Source organism: Blennius ocellaris, assembly GCF_963422515.1.
Source record: "Blennius ocellaris genome assembly, chromosome: 20".
Taxonomy (NCBI): Eukaryota; Metazoa; Chordata; class Actinopteri; order Blenniiformes; family Blenniidae; genus Blennius; species Blennius ocellaris.
This window is the reverse complement of record NC_137669.1, coordinates 9679434-9701126: the sequence shown is the minus strand read 5'-3', so window position 1 is coordinate 9701126 and position 21693 is coordinate 9679434. Positions and strand designations below refer to the sequence as shown.

Below are 21693 nucleotides of genomic sequence, written 5' to 3'. Positions count from 1 at the left end.
TTGTGAGAACCGCTGCCATAAAGTTGGTAACGATGTATTCTGAGGCGAGGTAGAAATCGGTCCAAAAACAAACCCAGCCTGACTTGATTCGTCAGTCTCGACTCCCACAGTGTATTGAAATGTTTCGTTTTGACTGTGTCAAGTTGATTTTGTGAGGTTGTCTTTGAAGATGTTACAAAATATGTCTAACGTCTGACCCAAACCTCTGCTCTTTTTTTCTCTCTCCCTGCAGGACGAATGTCATAGGATGAACACTGCTGGTGGGGTGTGTCTGTCTGTGCTGTCCTCTCTCCTGGCTGTGGCTTGGGCCCTGGCTGCCGTGTCTGCCCTCCTTCTAGCTCCTCTCTCTGCCCGGGCACAGGCCGCCTATGGGGCTGCAGACAGTGCCTCCAGCACCGGGGCAGAGGGGGCCCCCTCGCCGATCTCCTCACCATGCTCCAGCCTTGTAGCTGGGGTGCTCTATGGCTCTTTCTCCCTAAGGGAGCTCTTTCCCTCCAGGGCACCGGGTTGTTCATGGTCACTGGAAAATCCAGATCCTACCAAGTACTCCCTCTACCTCCGGTTCACCCGCCACCCCGTCATCTGCCGGACACACTCCCCCATGCTTCTTTCCCTCGACCACCACCTGGCCAATCAAAGCTGTCCTCTCCAGTTACAAGCGACCGCTGGCAGAGATCAGGAAGTAGTTGATCTCTGTGGCAGCCAATCCAACTCAGATGGACCTTACTCATTCCTGCAGTTTGATAAGAACTTTGTCCAACTGTGTCTCACTAAGCATCCAGCCACAAATGAGCCTCAGGTAACTAAGGAATTACTGGAGCTGAGACTGGTCGAGGTGCTACTCATCAACAATGAGAACTCCAGTCAGTTTACCTGTGGCGTGCTTTGCCGATGGTTTGAGGAGTGCCTGCGCTCTGATCACAATGGTGGTGCGGAGGTATCGGACGGAGATGGTTGTGGGATGACCCAGACTGGCTGCATTTGCCCAAATCACAACATCATGGCACTGCCTATTCCGCTGCTGCCTGAGACGCCACACAGTTTCAGCAATGGTTCAGTGGTTCCTGATGACTGCTGTGTCACTGAACTTCATTCCAATGACGCAATTGCCATTGCACCCAGGGACGTCCGGCAAGGTAGGATTAAGGCTCTGTCTCATTATGGAAATGTATTTTTTAATGCATCACATATGAGCACACACATAGAGAATAATGTTTCCAATGTAAAGCCAGACACAACAGCACAGATGTCTAACAGACACGGTGGTACATCCAAATGCTGAAATAACAATACAAAAGAGTTAGTCACATGCTTGCCCCGGAGTGACAAACAGACAAGAAAAGTTTGTCTTGTTATTTCGGCTTTTTAAACCACCGCAGGGAGGTCACTGCTTGACAGAGAATTCCTGATTTGAATGTTGCCTTTTTTAGTGTGTTAGCCTTTAATTAAAAAAAAAACTAAGCAGTTCAAAGAAGGCCCTTTAAACCCTCCATCAAAAGATGTGTAATTCCTGACAGAACTCCAGTCTTTTGATGTGGATTTTAGACGTTCTCCCATGTGTCTGGAAAGCGTGGCTCCTTGAACTTCAGTTTACATGCTGCACATCATTGCGTGCAGACGTGTGGGTACATGTGAGCTTGTAGGTATGTAAAACTTTTGACAATGTTAGGACATCCATGTACAAATATGTGATCAGTCATACATGAAAGATGGACAAGACCATCCTTGAACACACAGAACACGTGGCACGTGTGAATTGACATGAATTTGTGTGAGACTGTGGGCAACAGAGACAGATGTTTTGTTTTTCTACCCCTCAAATGGCAATGAAAATGTCATTATATTGAAGCTTTCTTAATTATTTTACCTCATCTCTGCTACCAGAGGATTAATTTTAATGTAATTAAATTCAAACAATGTAGAGGTGTGCACTTAGACATTGTAGTTTGTCCTCTAGTTTGCTAAATTACAAAATAATTTCTCTTTTGGATGGCTTATAGGCATGTTTGCGATTTGAACAGGACTAATTAGAACCTCATTATTCCTATTGTAAAGGCTCAGTTCGCCTTTGACAACACACTAACACACATACTGAGCGCCCCGGGAAGAGTCTTACCTTGCTGAGGGCGAGGTTATCCGTCCCTGGATTCAATCAGCATGGGGACATTTTATAGTCGAATAATCTAACAGTGGAAGAAACCGAGGGACTGAGGAATGCTTGTGAGGTGCAGCGGGATAAAATGAGACACCTTTACCAATTTGCCTTGGCCTAATGTTCTCTTGCTTGAGACAATAACCAAACTGATAAGGCCACCCTGTAAATTATTGCAATTTGTTTGTTTTTTATATACTAGGTGCCTGGAGGCTGTTTTGGCTTGTCTGACCTCAAAGAGGCTGTTTTTGTCTTCATACGCATTTTTTTAGTGGCTGGTCACTCATGACTCATAGAGGCTGTTGTTAAAACATACACAGCTGTTGATGGACATGCATTCATTTGTATGTATAACAAGCCTTCTTCCATCCAATTCCCCAATGTACTAATTACCCCAAAATACCAGAATTACTGTAAATATGGCTATGTGCTCTCAGAGCAAGAGCTATAATTGTGCCTCTGATGTGCTTCACAATAATTGAGTCACTGAAAACAAAACTATCTGTGCCATGGATCTCTTACAAGTTCTTTTGTGCATTAATGTTATATATATATATATATATATATATATATATATATATATATATATATATATATATACATGCGGTATATGCGCCACTCGCCATATTGCGGAGCAGTTTACTTCCCTCAGCTGACTACCCACAACCACCATTCGCACTCAATTATATTAAAATAATAGAAAATACATCATAATCTGTGTTTCTTTTGCCAAACAATAGAAATCCAGTTTGTACCATGCAAGTATGGCAGGTAGGATTTTTGCATGGCAGCAAGTGATTTGAGTGGCGGTCGTGACATTGCGTCAGTGAAATCTGTTCATAATGACAGGTATTTAGTGCAGGAGCCTGTTTGTCCTTCATCCAGTTTTAGGCGACTGAAATCATTTGGAACGAGCATTTTCATTAACATTTGCTGCATGCAGTCCCCAATGTGATATTACAATTAAAATATGTATGTATATAAACAGATATTGGCCATACAAAAGGGTCCAGAGACTTTTTTCTGTTAAATCAAGAGAACACATTTTAACTACATATGTGGAAAACTCAGATAAACAAAGCTCTTATTTCCATGCAAAATGGGTATTAAGAGGCAATGCGCACTGGGTTTTTCTGTAATTTAGTACAACTTTACCTTGTCTTTCCTAGATATAAACAGCTCTATACAAAGTGGAGGTGTTGATCCCTGCTTTAATTTAGCTTAGAAAGGCATCACATATGCACATGCATCTGGATTTAGCATTAAGCAGTTCTTAGCAATACTCCTGAGCAAGTCATTAGTTTCACAACATGCAGAAAGAGAATACTCGATACAGAGAAGCAAAAAAGAAGCAGGTGCAGTAAACAGTCTTTGTAGGTCTGCACGTGTTTACATGCGAGATACCTGGATGAGGGTTTTTGTATTTCAGTGAGATGAGGAATGGGACAAAAAAAAAGATCTTTTTTACTTTTTACTCCAGGACTGCACAATGCTGTTAAGTTTCCCAAACCATAAATTCATGGATCCACATACATTAGCACCAACATTGATGGCTGTAAATATTATGGCCGAGTTCTTTGTAATTTTGTAACTTCCATGCTTACAACGCAAGTCATCGACACCACATGTAATCACACTGGCATGCACAGCGACAAACGCAGTCAGTCTGTGAGATGATGTGTGTCGGAATGTCAAAAAAACAAAACTCAGATCTCCTGTCTTCCCGTCAATCAACGGCCCCCTAACACAGACGCCCATCATACCTGACATGGTCTGTGTTTGAAGGGAAAAACAAACATGCAGCTGTGTATCACCTTCTCATTTTCACTCATTTTCCTCTCCTCACCATGGCAACATTTTTCTTGCACTGATCCCTGATCCACTTCCTCTCTCAGCCTTGACAAAATCTCTTCTCTATTTTTTTTCAGTCAATGTAAGCTGCCAATGACAAATTCAGCTGATGATTGTTTTCCTACTAAGCTTGTAAAATTACCCGACTGTTTAAACACATTTAGCCAGCATTTCTATTTGAGGGAACATTTGTGATGTCTTTTTCTCTCCCATCTTTTTTTCTACTATGGTTCAATACATGTGATGAAGTTGTTTTTCAGTTTTTGAGACGCAAAATTTGACTGGCAGTTCTGTGCGTGCAATGTGAGCTAGATGCACTTTATGTTATGCAAAAAACACACGTCGTCACCAAAAACATTGTCTAAATGAGGCCTAAAGTAGACCTGCAAAGCTTCCCATTGATTGTAATAAGAAATTTGAGCGTGTCTGTGATCATTCTAAATCATCTTAATATTTCTGCAAACCAGAGATCAAAGCGGTGTCCCCTGGTTTTCTCAGAAATGATCTGCGGGGCTCCGAATAAAAGGAAAAAAAATAAATAAAATGCAGCCACTGCTATACACACAAGAGCTGAGTGCCTTTATATCATATTTATGCTCTATTCTTCATCAGGTTTGGTCTACAAAATGTCTCTTTGTGCGAACGCCATGTGCTATTTAATGTGTATTTAGCTACAATAAATGAATTGTTTATCCCCTGTAAGATACTAAAGACCATTGAATAAATACAATATAGTCCTCTTGGACAGAATTTTGCTGTTTAATTGATCTGGGATTCATAAATTGTAAAGCAAAATGAAGGAACTCGAGTTTACAATTACTGTAATTTCTTCCTTACAAGTCACACCTGATTATTACTCACGTCTGGCAAGAAATTACTACTAAATGTGACATGAAAATGAAAAAAATTGTAAAATCTATAAATAATTCACCCCAGTGTATAACACATTGTTCCCCCGCCATTTATTTTACAAGAATACATAAAAAGGATCTATTAAACACCAACTTCAAGTAAAGTAAGCCAAAGCTCACATAACAAGACATATTTTAGACGTTCACAGTGTTCTTCCACATAAGTACTGGTACTGTGGCAAGATGACACAATAGCCTCAAGAACACATTCAACATTTTTAATCATGCAAACATCTGTAATGCTTCCAGCTTCATATGATCTTGAGTTTGAATTTTTGCTCAATTCTGTAAGGCAAATTATAGTCCCAGATAGTATGTACCAATGTTTTCTAATAGAAACTGCATGACTAAACTGAAAAAAAGGTGTGGTTTCTATCGGCTGTACAATGTGGATAGAACTTTATGTTGAATTATAGAATTTCTTTGGTTATATATCTGAATGTTCAACTATAGCAGACTATTAAGGATTTGAGCTGAGCTGTGGTGGGCCAAAACAAGGACTTGTATCTCCTCCAAGCTTCCACTCCACCGGCCAAAAGCTCCTTCCTCACCGACTCTAAAAAATTCACTGAGGCAGCAGATTTATCTCACCATGTTCATAAATTTTTCCATATCATCAGCTGTTATGGGTTGTAAAGACATAAGGATGTCTCATTTGTGCCAGGAATACTGAGTATGAGGCTAACATCATTGTTCTTAATCATTCATCAATCATTCATGGGGAAATTACACCATCCTGGATACGATGGTTCATCCATCATGCTGCAAACACCACCATGGACTTTAATTTAATTAGCTGGCCTGTGCAGATTAACATGGAGCAAGTGGGAAGTTTACCAAGCTTCATAAGTTGTTTTTTTTAATCTTTTTTTTTTATTTTTATATATAGATTTTCAAGCAGTCTTTGCATTTGTTTTGTTTTTGGATTTTAGTTTTGGGGGTATTTTTTTTCACAAAGTATCAATGAATAATGAATAATAGTGTAAATCAATCAAATTATTAGTATTAGTACTACTCTTTGCAGGTAACCAACAGCAGGACTGTTGTTTTACAGCGTTGCCTCTTAATTAAATTAACCAACCATTACAATGAGTGCAGGCACTTTGTTGTTCAGTGCGTCTTTGTGAGCCTGCCATTTGCAGAAATGGGATTTATTTGAAACATAGTGACATGCTTCTACCGTGCACGAGATAAATAATACTATATTTTATTTTTAAAAATGCAGTGGAAGCACGCATGCAATCCAAAGTTGGGGAATGGAATGTCTTGAACAGTGACCAGTGGCCTGCAGTGTGTGTGCAAGCTTGCTTTGTGTAGTTGTGACACATTGGGGTCACGGCCGCGATGTCCACCAGCACTGTTTACTGATGAAGAGAAGCAGGGACAACTGGACTTGTCTTTGACGTGTCTCCATTTATTTGTTTCTTTCTTTCTATCTATCTATCTATCTATCTAGCTATCTAGCTATCTAGCTATCTATCTACATACACCCGACTACATTTTATGTACAATACAGTAACACTTATCCCCTACATGGCAAGTACATTGGAAAATGGCAAGTACATTCAGTCAGGTGACTGAAAAAAGGTCACCTGATTACATATCAAAAGACATTATTTTCCTTTTTTTCTGCATTGTTGAAAGTGTAAAGGCCATTCTTTACTGATCAAGCGGTCTCTTTGCCGAACACCTGCCTGGATCTCATTCCCACATCCCGACACTGCGCTAGAGTCATACACACACGCAAGCACATTCACAACATTGATTTGCAAGCCTCTTGAGAACAGAGTTTGGATTGGGATTTATGTGGGGTTGCGGCGGGGGGGGCTGTTAAATGAGAAAAAACTTAGAGAGAGAGAGAGAGAGAGAGAGAGAGAGAGAGAGAGAGAGAGAGAGAGAGCAAGAGGGTGATTTGCTGAGCACTCTGGGGAGAGGATCACCCGAGCACTGAGCAGGAGCCAGTGGCCCATCACTTATGAACACACACACACACACACACACACACACACACACACACACACACACACACACACACACACACACACACACACACACACACACACACACACACACACACACACACACACACACACACACACACACACCGCACAGTCAGCCCATCCCCTCCTTGAGGAATACTATCTGCTTCTTGGTAATTAGAGCGTAGAGGAGTGGATGGGTTCTCCTGTGTGTGTGCTGGGGCTCAGCAGACAGGTGTTGATTCTCACTCTTTACAGGTGTTTTGATAACCCTTACCTCTGCACAAACGCATGCAGACACAATGAAAAGCACATATGTACGCCCATGTCGGCAGTCTTTACAAAGTGTAAGGAAAGACTACTCAGGGTGACTGTGGCAGTAGAATTAGTATTCTGCACTCATGGGCGATGACTCTCTCACAGAACAGGCTCAGCACTGAGCCCCTTTATGCTCCAGCAAAGACACACAGAGACACACACACACACACACACACACGCACACGCACACGCACACACACACACACACACACGCACGCACACACGCACACACACACACCTTGTCATTTATATCCATTCCTGTTTTCTCCACAGATCACTTTGTGTCGGTATAGATCGGAATACAGAACAGGAGCCAACTTCCAGTTGATGCCATTAAAAATGTCATATATCAAAATAAACAGAAAATATATTGTGCATCTTCCAATAAATAGACCCTTTTTTGTTCAGCTGCACAGTGTGCTGCCAACATCTCCTCAGGAAAGTTTTTTTTTCTTTTCTTTTTTTTCCTGTGGAGCTGGCACAATGCATTTTGAATACAAGACTTAGTTGCTTTCCTCCTACATGCTTTAATCTACTTGCACCACTGTGTCCTCTTGTGCCTCGCGCTGCAGCCTTCTGCTCAGAGGTCTGATCCCACAAAATCGAATAATTCCACAGCTCCAAATAAAACACCAGTTGGATTCGATTAGTTATATAATGTGGTAAATTGAGGAAGATCTGATTCTGCAGATCAACTGAAACCTTAACTTTGTTTTAAGAAAAAAAAATCTGAATTGTCCATCGAACCATCCATCCATCCATCTACCCCAGCAAGGTACATCATCACAGTAACACCTCAGGTGTCGCCAATTTCCCACCAATTTTCTCCTTGACCTGTGAGACAAAACATGATTATCTGGAACCAACTACCCTTGCATGGAGAGAATATGCAAACTCCACACAGATAAGGCCAGTCTGAACTCACAACCACTTCGAGGCGAGGCACCAATGTCTACAGCAGTCTGTGTCCCCCTGACAAACTATGTATACAAAACCTCTCTGAGGTATCCCTAATGAACCAAAATCATTGTTATTTCCTTTAAAAAGGTCACATGAAACAGCTAGAATGATGATGATGGGATAATAGCTCCAAACGCTTTGAGAAAACCGAAAAGATTTGTGCAATTATTTTCACCCTGTGCAGGACTCATGTAATAACTGTCATGAAAGGTTAAATAGACATAAAGCTAGTTGTGCTTATAGCTTTTGGACTACATGTTGTATATCGAAGGAAGACTGATTCATTGATACCACTGTAACCTTTATCTTCTCTTCATTGCAGAAACAAGAGTCAAAAGATTAGTTTTTAACCACAGTTTCAAGGCATGGGGTGAGCATCGTAAGAATGATTGCATTAATACACAGCAATGCTAAGTGCATCTGATCCATTACTGTGACAGATTACAGATGGCAAATAACACATTTGGTAATAGTTTTCTTTGGAGCATATCCTACCTTCAAATACATGCCAAAAAGTTCAAATGCCAATCTTGCTTTGTATGTTTTATGAACATATATCCCCAATGAAAGTGCTGTTCTTGATTGGCATCTGTAAATTGATATGAGGTCACCCCAAATTAATTATAAAGATGCTTAGATGATTATAGTGTATTTGTTTATTCTGTTAAGCACAAACACTAGAAAATACACCTTTAAACTTGAAGAAAAGCAGTTACATTATCATTTTATCTGCCTGAATATCAATCCCCAGTTAAGTTGAAGTCATATGTTGGCGTGTACGTTTTTATTTCCAGTCAGTGAAGTACAGTCAAGTAAAGTATTTTCCACCACAAGCGCTCCCCCTGCATGTGCTCCCAAGAGGGGGTGTGATACTTTCTTTTTTGGCAGTCATGCAGAACCTGGCACAACACATGAATCGTGAGCAAAATTTAAAAAAAAAAAAATGAGAAGAATCATTAACAAAACAAGTGAGAAAAATACTATCAATGCAGACCTCTCGAATCAAGGTGAGCTGAAATTTCCAGTCAACACATACAGATAGAATAGAACAGCAGTTTACAACTACAGTACATACGCATTCCGAGTCCCAGTAGGCAAGATGAAGGCGCAAAGTTCAGCTCTGAATGACACTTATCAGCCTGTCTGCACCTGATGAAAGTTGTATGATGTTAGGTGAGCGGCAGCGGAGGCAGGGCAGATTTCCAAGCAGGGTATTTTTAAAAGGAGAGCGGAAGTCTGAAGCGACGTGAGAATATGTATTGAAGCGAGGAAGATGTGGTTAAAGCACCAGTGGGCCAAATTAGCTAACCTCTGGAGAGTCGTCCATGCACACCCGCCATCAGGGACTGCGAGAGAGCGAGAGGAGAAGGAGAGCGAGCAAGTGTGAGTGCATATGATGTGTGTGAACGAGTGGATGACAAAAAGCCTCGGAGCTACAAAGTGTCTCAGAAGGCTCTTGCAGCTCTGGAGTGGCCGTATAGCAATTCGATGATAATGGAATACAGAGATATATTACCGCACCACACAGACACAGCACTCACTCTCACGGTCTATATCGCTCTCTGGCCCACTGACTCTCAGTCAAGCTCCAATGACTTCATATGATCGATTAACTGCAGAAAATAGACAGGCATCCCACAGAGCATCTGTGCCCTCGGTCATGTGACACTGTCCCGGGAGGCAGCCGCTTTTTTTTTTTTTTTTCCACGTGACTTTCTGCAGATTCCATGGTGATTTAAAACTTCAACCATGTGGATCTATGCGACAGGTTTGATATTTTGTGTGAGCGTCAAGTCTCGGTGGCTTTATAGGAAGAAAACACATTTGTGTGCCGCTGCACACTGATTTTCCAAACACAAAACCCCAGCATTGTTGTTTCGGCAAAACATTGACATTTTGTGTGAACAAAGCGGTGACATGCAGTTTGGAGCAATGTATTTGATTTAAACAAGTATTTGTGGGAAGTGAGTGATGTTTTTTTACCTCCGTTTTGTTTTCTTTCTTTTTTGTTTTTACTGCTTTGCACAAGCAAACAGTTGTGTGCCGCTGTGTATTTCCAGCTTGAGGCTGTGACTGCAAAAAGTCTATAAATTGAGGACGGACAATAGCTGCTTGGACAATTTAATCTGTCATCGACGGTACATTCGTCAAACTTGTTTTTCCCCAAAGAAACATCACTTGTGTACTGTATATGTTTAATTCAAAGGCTTTGTAAGTCAGATGCATGCCGTACACTGGTTTTGCAAAAAGCAACACAGCGGCACATGTAAAGCTCGCATGGCTTTGGGCGCCGGTTCCCCTCCCTGCAAACCAGTGACATACACAAGAAGAATGTTTACAACAGGAATAGCGAGCTGAGGAGCTAGCCTCATTGATAAGCATACCCCGTGGCGATTCCTGTGAACAAACACGGTTATCTTTACATTCAACATCTCCAACTGAAATACATTGTGTGCAGCCTACAGGATTATTGTTGCAACAACACATCATCAGTCGGGTAAAACTAACCTGTCTCACAACAGTCTAATCCTAGCACAAGTTCCATATTAGTGGATAGATAATAAATAGATAATAATGTAAATGATGCACAAAAAGTCACCAATATATCTTGATGCCATGTTTGTAAGATATGTGAAATTGTTGGGTTGTGTTAGCCATTGGTGGAGAAGTGATATCTGCACTTCAGATATTTTTTTCCCTCCGTTACAGCAGCCAAGAAATGCCCTTTTATTATTTTTATTTTTAGAAACAGTGGCATGTAAGACTCTGTTTAGTGAAAATATGTCCATAGTATTTGCTTTGTAGTATTCAGTTCGCAATATCTGCCTTGTAATGGTCTGCCCTACTCTTCCTCTGATTGGCTCGTCAGCTCTGATGCTGTGCGATAAACATAGATATTAACCAATCAAATCAGTAAATGCCACAAGTGCTAGCTGATGAGAGGCAAAGTAGGATGCATCATCTTTACACCATCCATCAACTAATCAATCGGTCTTGTAGATCCTCCTGAATGGTACATCAGGTGGGCGTTGTATACCCAACGTTTACCCTGCATTACACCACGGGGTTGTACCCATGCAAACTTTGCCACATCTTGCAAAACACTTGGTACCAAAATAAATCTATATTAATCTGCCTTTAAATATGAAACAACCTGTTTGCTTTCCCCTTTCCATCTGCAATCCAGCTCAATCTGAGCCTTCCGCCTCACAACCCACTAACCCCTAACCATGGTGCATAGCATGCAACCTTCCATATAGCTGATTGTTTGGAGTGCATGTGATCTACTTCTAATTCAATCATGCGTGGTAAGCGCAGCGCTGTGACCCATGTGGTACACAACTGGCCACCTGAGCCCACAGCAGTTACCCCGCATGTGTGTCTGCAGCTGTGTGAGCATGGATCTCGTAAAGCAGGCGCGCATTCCGCCATGTGCGAAGATGATCTAACTTGCCGGGCCATCAAGAAGATTTACAGCAGCAGTATAATTACCTCTCGGTACAGTACAGTGATTTAGTGTGCGTGGAACCTGTCACCTCTGGAGTTGAATGATATTGAAAGCTTCATCGCAGTTGACAACCACTGGTTACCTAATGCTTTTCTGAGGGTGCTATAGGTGCAGTTTCCATCCATTTCCAGGAGTGAGCTGATGGTATTGTCACCAGGAGAGACATACTGAGACAGACAGAAGGGAGTTATTGATAACGAGCAGCAAGAGCTATGACAGATTGCCTGCCATTATGTAAATGAATTTTTTACATTTTAGGATCAAGACAAGATACATTTTCATGCGGTTGCCGATAGGTATATTAAAACTGAACGCTAAGGCAATGTGTGTTTATGCAGTCCTGAGCTATGGCCATGCTTGATGCATTATACAGTTCGGCTGACACCCACACCTCCGATTTACCCTTAAGATGTCCTTCATGATAAGTGTCACAAGGACACTTTTCCCCATGAAATATCTCCTCTGGGGAACTCATTTGTGTTCATCTGGCCTGACGTGAGGAGAATCTGTTTGCCAGACGCAGCTTTACATGATAGACAAGGCTATTTATCCTAATACAGGAAGGGAAGCTTCCAAAACACACACACACACAAGCACACACACACACACACACACACACACACACACACGCACACGCACACGCACACGCACACACACACAGTATATTCCCACATTCCAATGGCCACATTCAATCATGTCCAGAACTGAGCACACCTCAAGGAAATTGTGGCACTGGGAGTTATTTGCAATATAAAATATTTATTCCTTTTAATGGGCCTATTGGTATGGTTGCCACTGTCAAAGAAAATGACCTCATGAAATTTGCGTTGTTGTTTATTCTGTGTAATTTAGACACATTTAAAAGCACACAAGCAAATGGAGAAAAACAAATTTAAAGAGCTAAGGAATGGAGAAATCCTTCAAATAAAATCCCTGGTATCCCAGATTAGATGCAGCCTGTCTTTTTGTAAACCTCTGACATTTAGCTGTTCTCTTTGCTATTGAAGTGCATGGTGTCATCATGCCAAGATCTGAAAATCTCTCTAAGGTGGTCAAAGGAAAAGGCATGAATACTTTTCTGCCTGGCAGTGTATCTCAAAAAATCTTGAAATTATATTAAATTAACTAGTGAAACACATAATCTGCTGGTTTCTAAAATCTTCCAGATGTATCATCCTATCCGCAGTTGGTTTTGGAGAACAGATGTGACCTGTTGGAAAGAAATCTATCCATCCATCCATCTCAGAAAAAGAAAAAAATAACTTCTAACTCATGGAAATAATTATAATGTTGTTTTGGTGAAGCCATAATATTTATGTTATTGTATTTTTAAAATCCTTTTTTGAGTCATGAAATTATTCACTTTATATGGATTACGAATTTTCTGGATGTGGACCTGTGTATGATATCTTGGTTACAATTTCAGGTTCTTAAATTGCTCACTGCTCCGAAGCTGCATAACAGTGCAAATAACTGTTACACTGTAATAATGTTTATTATTTCAACGTTTTGTCAACATGCACTATTTGGGCAATGATTAATGATCATGTCCGCCATAAAAAAAAAAACCAGAATATCAACGAGATTTATCTGCATAGCTCTATGCATTCACAAACATTCGTAGTTTATCTGTTTTTACTTGTCATGAAGTTAAGTGACCCACAGCCACGAGGCTGTCAGTTTGTTTACTGCTCCTGGGTCAGTACCTGGTCATCGGTGTGTCCACTCATTCACTGGAAAAGCAGATGTACACAATACGTACTCCCACGCAATCTCCACACTCGAGCATGGTCAAGTGTGGAGGAGTGTGTGTACATATCTTATGTGTTAATGCATCACACTTAGACTCTGCACGCCTACGCTATGTACATTTCTTGTTAGGTCTTCAATGCTCTGACAGTGAGAGGGAGTAAACTTTGAATTGCGGTCTCACTGGGTGGTGATGACACCCAATGAAATACATTGAAGCTACACAAACACACACTGCACATGTATATCCACAAATAGTACCCGAAAGCTCACAGTAATAGGGGGTGGGGGGGGGGCATAATGGTCCCTGTGAGGGAATCTGGCAACACAGAGCAGGGCAAACACAATGGCTTGGCATGAAGGTGGACATGTGTGTTTTTAAGTGAGGGACAGAGAGAGGGTATGAGCAAGAGAGCTGTTGTGTGACAACAGCTGCTTCCAGTAACTACAGTAAAAATAAGACAAAAAAAACAAAAAACCTTAAAACATGCAGCTGTGTACTGCTGACCACTGGCTGACAGTCACTCATGCCCTTGCTAAGTCAAACTTCAAAACAAGTGACTTGCTCCTCTCTCTCTCTCTCTCTCTCTCTCTCTCTCTCTCTCTCTCTCTCTCTCTCTCTCATGCCTCTCGCTCTCTTTTTGTCATCACGCATTAGCTTCACCAGCCGGTGTGTGGCAATTAAATATATCCCTGGGCAAGGAGGCCCTATTTAGAAATCATTACAAGACAAGAAAATCTTGTCTTGTCTTGAGTTCAGCAAAAACACATGGGTGTGTGTGTGTGTGTGTGTGTGTGTGTGTGTGTGTGTGTGTGTGTGTGTGTGTGTGTGTGTGTGTGTGTGGTGTGTGTGTGTGTGTGTGTGTGTGTGTGTGTGTGGTTGCCACCGTGTTCCTTACTTTCACCATTTGTCATTCTGTTCCACTCATCCATGGCTCTTTGCTTCCAAGATAACTCTCCCCCTCAGACAGTCTCCAGCAGCGCCGTGAAGCCTCCTCTCCCTCCCTCTCACCCAGCCTCCTTCCCCGCTTGCTGGCTACAGATGATATCATCTGCATGGGAGAGTAATGGAGCAGTGGGGAGGCGCCATGGTCAGCTCCCTATTTGGTTTGTGTGGGTTTGTGAGGGAGCCGGGAAAATGGATGTCAGTGTGTGGCACTTTTTTTGAAGAAGTGATCACTTGGGTTCCCATCCACCCCTGAGAAAACACCCTTTACTGAAACCTTTTCGCGTGTGCACAGTTTGTGTGTGGGCGTGTGAGTGATTGTGTGGTTAACTCAGCGAGGATTAAGCTGGATTAGTGACCTCTCACATGTAGAGGTGCTTATTTCTGAATCGCTTTCCTCCTGCTTCTACTATCTGCTCATATTGATCTTATCATTTCATTGTGAGGCCAGCTATATTGAAATCTTACAGAAAAACAAACCACATAAGCCCTGCATGTGATTTTTCATCTGAGGGAATATGTTGCATGGTTTGCTTCAGTGTGATACAAAGGAAAGGTAAACCAAAACAATGGAACAAAAGAAATGAAGAGAATAGTCTCCTCATTCACAGGTTCGCCTTTAATAGCATACCTTTCAGTGAGAGAGGTGATGCTATCCTAGAGAGTTCTCTCACTCGTTTTTTGTACTTCAAATAAATATTCTCCTCCTAATTGTCTGAGGAACTTTAAATAATGAACCCATTAGCTTTTTTTCCTATTTAAATAATTGTGAGTCGACCATTAGCATTTTATTGCTTTTTTAGGGCGATACAGTAATCTACATATCTAATGTGAGGCTGGTGAACATTATCATTAACAATTCTGCGTAATCTTTCACCGAGCAGGGGTGCATGCCATCATGCAAATTATCTTTTAATAAATAAGTAAGATAGACTGATATTAAGGGAGGGGATGAGAAGTTAAGGGAGCTACAAACAATTCACGCTCAAAGCTCATAATCACTGACTAAGAATAAAAGTTTATCATCCATGTCAACCATTTAATATTTAAATAATGGGACAAATAAGTAGTTAGGGGAAAAAAAACCACCTTCCCTTTTTGTCCTGCAAGGGACATAAAGTGAGGTATGCTTTCTTGGTCTTGCAGGAAATAAATGCGCTCGGGATTTATCGACACACTGGCTGTTATAAGCCTACTGTCACACTCCAGCAGTTACCCATGGCGGATTTAAGACTCAGGCAAGAAGAAACACTCTTAGTCTCCATCTCAGTCTCGTTTTCCTTTTCTTTTGCGTCCTGATGCAAGTACTTTTATGTCACTGCTGCCAATTTTTACTCAAATGTGGTCAAGTGGAACCTGATAGGCATTTCTGAGCCCGCATTCTGTTATGATTTCTCAATGGTAAGATCTGCATTTGTGCCAGCCCTCCTAATCCTGACCTGTAATTTTTGTTGATGGCAACACACTTGGCACTGAGCCACAGCTCCTCTCTGCCTCTTCTTGTCTGTCCCATGTGTACAGCTGCCTTGAAATTGTGTTTTGTTTATATGATGGTAAAATATTCATAGAGGGAAATAGCTGTGGAAGCTGTCCATATAATCCCCCATAAACGGATATCTAAATCCATCACACACGCATGTGCACACACAAACATGGCGGCGTACCCGTATACCCGTGCAATCAGAGCCGGCACCCTCAAGGGCACGGTGAAATGAATGACAGCAGCACCTGCATGTATTTGTCCCATGTGCCAAACATGCAGCAAGTACACCAGCAGATGTGCACACAAAAACGACCACATGCATAAACTCACACACACACACACACACACACACACACACACACACACACACACACACACACACACACACACACACACACACACACACACACACACACACACACACACACACACAGCTACCAGACTGATGCTGCGATTTGGGAGCTTGTATTGATCGACACTCGTCAGCATGTCCTCTATAACAAGACTTGTCCCCAAAAGGACTGCAGGAAGCCTGTCGTCGTGTGAGGCAGAGGTAAACAGGCAGACAAGTGAAAGCTCCTATTTGACTGACTCCTGACCAACGCGGAAATATTTACATGTAGAAAATATAATTCAGTGACTGCATCGCTTGATTTGTTCAAGACTTCATATTTTTCACTCTGCAAAGCCTGCCCAAAGATTATGAGCAAGGGGAGAGAGGCTGAAACCAAAGCACGAGACTGATGATAATGATGAAGTATCTAGCCACCCGGCTAACGAGAACCCAGATCTGCCCCGAGTCTGCCTGCTATGCAAATTTTCCCCACACCAGCAATGAATCAAAGCCGTAGCAAACCAATGTTTCTTTTCGCAGCACTTTAGCAAAGCCATCATTCACAAAGGACACGCCAAAGGCACGCACACATATACACTCAGAACAAACTTACACTAACTTGAGCATCCGCACAACCGCCTTCCAGCATGTTAGGCCACTTTTTTTTTTTTTTTATATATATTCCACTGTGGAAAAAACATAAACAATACTAAAAACAGTGTTAATGCTTCCTTGAGCTGATTGAATCCATGCATGCAGGTTTTTGTGTGTGCCTCTCTATTGGTGTGTGACTTCAGTGCACAATGGCCTCTAACAGTGAGTTGACAGTAACAAGGCTCCGGAGACAAATTCCTTCAAGTTGATGTTCTTGGCAGAGCAGCACAGCCACATAAGACGGATCTCTTCTCTCCCTTGCCATGTCTGACCTCATGGCACCGCGGTGTTTCCCACAGCATGGATTTTTAATGCTCAACAAATAAGTTGTTTCTTTGTTGCCAAGATGAAAAGTGAAGCATCTTAGAGTTGAGGCTTTAATTGATGGATGGAGCCATGAGCCATGCACAGTTGCTCACACTGTCATGCATTTTCGAGTCACTGTATGTCCTTCATTCTCTCTTTCTTGTTCCTTTGCTCCCCCCTCCGAACCCATTGCCATATTACCCCATCTCTCTCTCTCTCTCTCTCTCTCTCTCTCTCTCTCTCTCTCTCTCTCTCTCTCTCTCTCTCTCTCTCTCTCTCTCTCTCTCTCTCTCTCTCTCTCTCTCTCTCATTATATTGTTGCTCTGTCAGGTTTGTGGGTTTGCCTCTGGGGTGTTGGACTGGCAGAAGTAACAGTATGACAGTAATTTGCTGGAATGGAAGGTTAGAGCAGCTCACCTTGTGTTTCAAAAGGTCCAACACAGGCCACATGACGGACCTTTAACACTTCAATCGTGTAACACGTGTAGTGGAAAAGGCTTTGTCCTTTAGATAATAACTGGGTTCATGTTTTAAATGGGTGTGGACATACGAATGTTACAATTGGGTGTGCAAACAAAGAGTAATGCACATGGTTGTATGTTGGGCCTATGCCATGCAGCTGTCAGTGTATAAAATTGCTTTTACATACATTCACTCACATGTCAAACAGGCGTGCATACACAGACAGTGACAGGCTTTTAAGCCTTTGTCAGATTAATAGCCACTTCCTATGTGGTCAATAAAAGGCTTGAGGGAGTTCCCTAAAGTCCGCTGGATAGCTCCCTCTGTGTGTGTGTGTGTGTGTGTGTGTGTGTGTGTGTGTGTGTGTGTGTGTGTGTGTGTGTGTGTGTGTGTGTGTGTGTGTGTGTGTGTGTGTGTGTGTGTGTGTGTGTGTGTGTGTGTGTGTGTGTGTGTGTGTGGTGTGTGTGTGTGTGTGAGAAAGAGCGCATCTAACAGGCCTCATGGGTCAACCTGTCACCACAGAGATGGCTAAGCAGTTGGTTGGCCGGCGGGAAATCAATGTAAGGTGATGAGGCAAGTGTGTGTGTGTGTGTGTGTATGTGTGTGTCAGAATGTATACATGTACAAGCACACTTAATTGTTTTCTGCTCAAACTTTATCTTGATCATGAAGAATTCCCAAGAATACTAGTGAGATTGTAGCCATATGCAGCTTCAGCATCTTTTAGCTTTGAGGCACGAAGAAATAAAAAAAAAAAAGAAAGAAAAAGCAAGAGATAGTTGCACGCTTTTCTATTCTATTTTGGTACCAATATCCCAAACTATTAAAAAATGTATTGTGTACCCAATGTATGCTCATTAGCACAGAAAATCACGGCGCTGAGATCAGATTGTGAATGTGGGAGGCTGATGAAGACCCATTTTTCTGAAGTTGGTGATGCCTGCAGAGGTGAGGGGGTCAGGGTGCAGGTTTTAAGCACAGGACATAGACTTGAAGGAATGTGGGCCGGAGATTATAAGACTGAGAAGCGTCGAAGCTGCTCCGCTTTTCCTGCGCTCCAGGGAGCATTGGAGCTCCACCTCGCTTCTCAGCTAGTGAGCCCTGGTTGTTTAAACTAGCCCCAGTGGTCCTCATTACCCTCTCCCTCGGCATGCTCACGCACCGAGATGCAAGCGCATGAAGTTGTGAATGTGCATTAGCACCAGCACCCGTGGACAGAGGCATAGAGGAGCTTGCTGACGGACAGCTGTGGCTTTGACGGAGTCTAACGGAGCACGATGGTGGGCTTGGTTGTGATGTTTTGCTTGGACAAGTGCCCCATCCCTTTTGAGCCTCATGGCTTAAGAGGTCGTTACCTCAATGATGGTTGTAATGATGCTTGGACCACCCAAGGGTTGACACTCCAACACTTGATAAATACACCCAGAATTGGCAATTGAAAATGATAATTTCAGACACTGCTTGTACAGTTTTTTTTTTTGTTTCTTTTTCGTTTTTGAGTGTCATCACAGCACATTCACTATCTCAAGTGCTTAAATGCAGCTCTTTGAGCTTTCTTACTCCCTCCACCTCCAGAGTATTTAATCACTACTTTAGATGATCTCAGTTGGCGTTCACCCTCTTTAAACCCATTTTTTCCTTGCGTCTGTCAATTTTTTTCCATCTTACTCACAGTGTTTTCAATCACATGCTCAATGGAATCCATTCGTCCTCATTTAAATCATATACATCATCATAGCCTCTCACACACGGGGGCAATCCCCTGTGGGAATGAAAGGGAACCCATTGACAGTGTGACTTATCGTCTTCCAGCTCATCCTCCTTTCCATTTGTCTCTGTGTTTTTAGTTCAATTACGATCTCTTCCTCAAACGCGCACCACCTATGGAGCCAGAGAAAGACCTGGTGCTATATTGCCTGTGTTGATTTGTGTAAGTGCATGGTGTGTCAAGTGCATGTGTGACAGTGTGAGTAATATCAAGTGTTGTTTGAAACATTCAAGCGAAGTTGCGGTGGCTCTGTTCACACAATAATATGTGGTAGCAGTGGCCCTTGAATGCATCAGGTTGTGGCAACACACTGCTTCCCAAGAGGCTTTCCACAGAAGCAAGTGATTGAAAAGCTTTGCTTGATGTGCCAAAACACAAACTTGATATCAAATATGTTGCATCATATTCTCTCTCTCTCTCTTTTTTTTTTCTTGAAATGCTTTCGGTTCAAACGGGGCAGCTCAACAAAAAATTTAATGTTTCAAGATTGTATGGCTTTAAGATGATTTATTTCTCCATAACCAACATCCCCCTCAAGAGATTGTTTTGCCGTCTGAACAGGCGGCTTTTTCTCTGTCTTTGCAGCAAAGGGAGCTCAATGTTCTTTGTCGCTCAGTGGTGTGTAATCTACCCAAGATGTCACAGACATGACTGACCTTCCATGGCAAAGCCATACGCAGATGTCCTCGGGCCGTGGCTTGCCTCTCATGAGAACTGTGTAAAAGAAAAAAACAGAAAACAGAGAGCTCTGCTGTCTGGGAAGTGGACCTGAAAGCCACCATGGGGCAAAGTCAATCAATGTGATTATTGGCTTGAAGCAATAAAGTGAATAATCATCATGGCATTCAGGATGAAATTCCATGGGAAAACTTATGGACGCTAAAACAGACTTAATAACAGACTTAAGAGAGAAACACTGTAGTGAGTTTACGTTAAAAGCCAACAAACACAACAGAAAATAATTGAGAATGTGGGAGGGTTGGAATTGTGTTCTCACCGAGGAAAACAATCCCTCTAAGTTCTAATCAATATCACATTTTAAATCACCAAAGAAAATATCTAGTTGGAAGTTATTGCATTCCTGGTTTTCCATTCTCAGATTACCAAACAGCACAGGCACACACCCCCCCCCCCCCCCCCCCCCCCTCCAACACACACACACACACACACACACGCACGCACGCACACACATACACACACAGGTCAACAGTGGATGTTGCTGAGTTTTATTTACATGAGGAAGCCTTGCGAATTTCAATGAGATGATGAAATCTGATGATGGCAAATCCAACACCTTGCATCCTCCATTCCCAACTGTTTTTTAAGGCATCATTACAAGAAATAAAATATTTGGCAGGTTGTTCACACTGTATGCAATGACAGCCACAAACACACTCTTTGAAAATCAGCCATTAGATATGGGCTCAGATTGTCGGACCAGCTACCAGGCAATCACTTGTCTGCTGTGAAAATACAGCAAAACAATGCGCTGAGGCATCTTCGTAGGAAATATATAAATGTTGTTTTGTTTTTTTGAGGAGGCCTATTTTGGTCCTCTTGTATTCATACCTAAACAAATCACCTTATTTGGATTCAGCAGTAGTCATATGGGGATCTGAAAGCAAAATATTTTCAATGTAAATAATTAATCTAGTTATTTTTCCAAAGTTTTCTGCTTTTATTAATATTTAACAACCCGAGTGTAAAAAACAAAACAAAAAAAAATCAATGCAAAAAATTCAGATAAAGACAAGATGCAATGATTTCCACTTCTCTAAAACCAATAGTTTATTTATGGTGAAACCTACAAACAGTTAGATTGATTTTTTTGAAAAAAGGTATTTTAAGCAGTATTTAATAGCAGCTACGTAGTTCAAAAACGTTGGCCATGTTCATCATTGTGTGGTATCAATTTGTTGGCTAGCAACAGTTTGTCTAAGAATAGATGGGGAATGAGGACAACATTAGCTGGTATATGTAGATTGTCGCATCCTTTTTCTGCACAGATGCTGAAAAGAAGAATTCCCCTTTTACATGGCAAGAATTTGAAAATAATTCCATTTGCATGGAAACGATGTCGTTAGCGTCGAGCCCAACAGGCCACAGATTGGCGATGTTGATTGTTTTTGCAATGTAACCACACGCACACGTGCAAAGAACAGTACGCTATCAACAATTGCAAATACACGGACATTTGTACGGACTGATGACAAAGTTGGATTGTGATTACTGGTAACTGTCAACGCATGACACTCTGTTGCCCCTGTTGTTACAATGGCCGTGCTGAAGCATGTACACTAGCTTAATTTCTG

General features: G+C 41.9%; 1 protein-coding gene across 1 annotated transcript in view; it reads left to right on the top strand.

Moving 5' to 3' along the window:
* Positions 1–247: 247 nt before the first annotated feature.
* Positions 248–21693, top strand: part of adgrb2 (adhesion G protein-coupled receptor B2) — a gene marked incomplete at both ends in the record, with an annotated part of 154875 nt that continues 133429 nt past the window's right edge. Inside the window, one exon of the mRNA XM_080516235.1 lies at positions 248–1136. Within this exon, the coding sequence (XP_080372361.1) occupies positions 248–1136 (889 nt within the window). The remainder of the gene's footprint in view (positions 1137–21693) is intronic.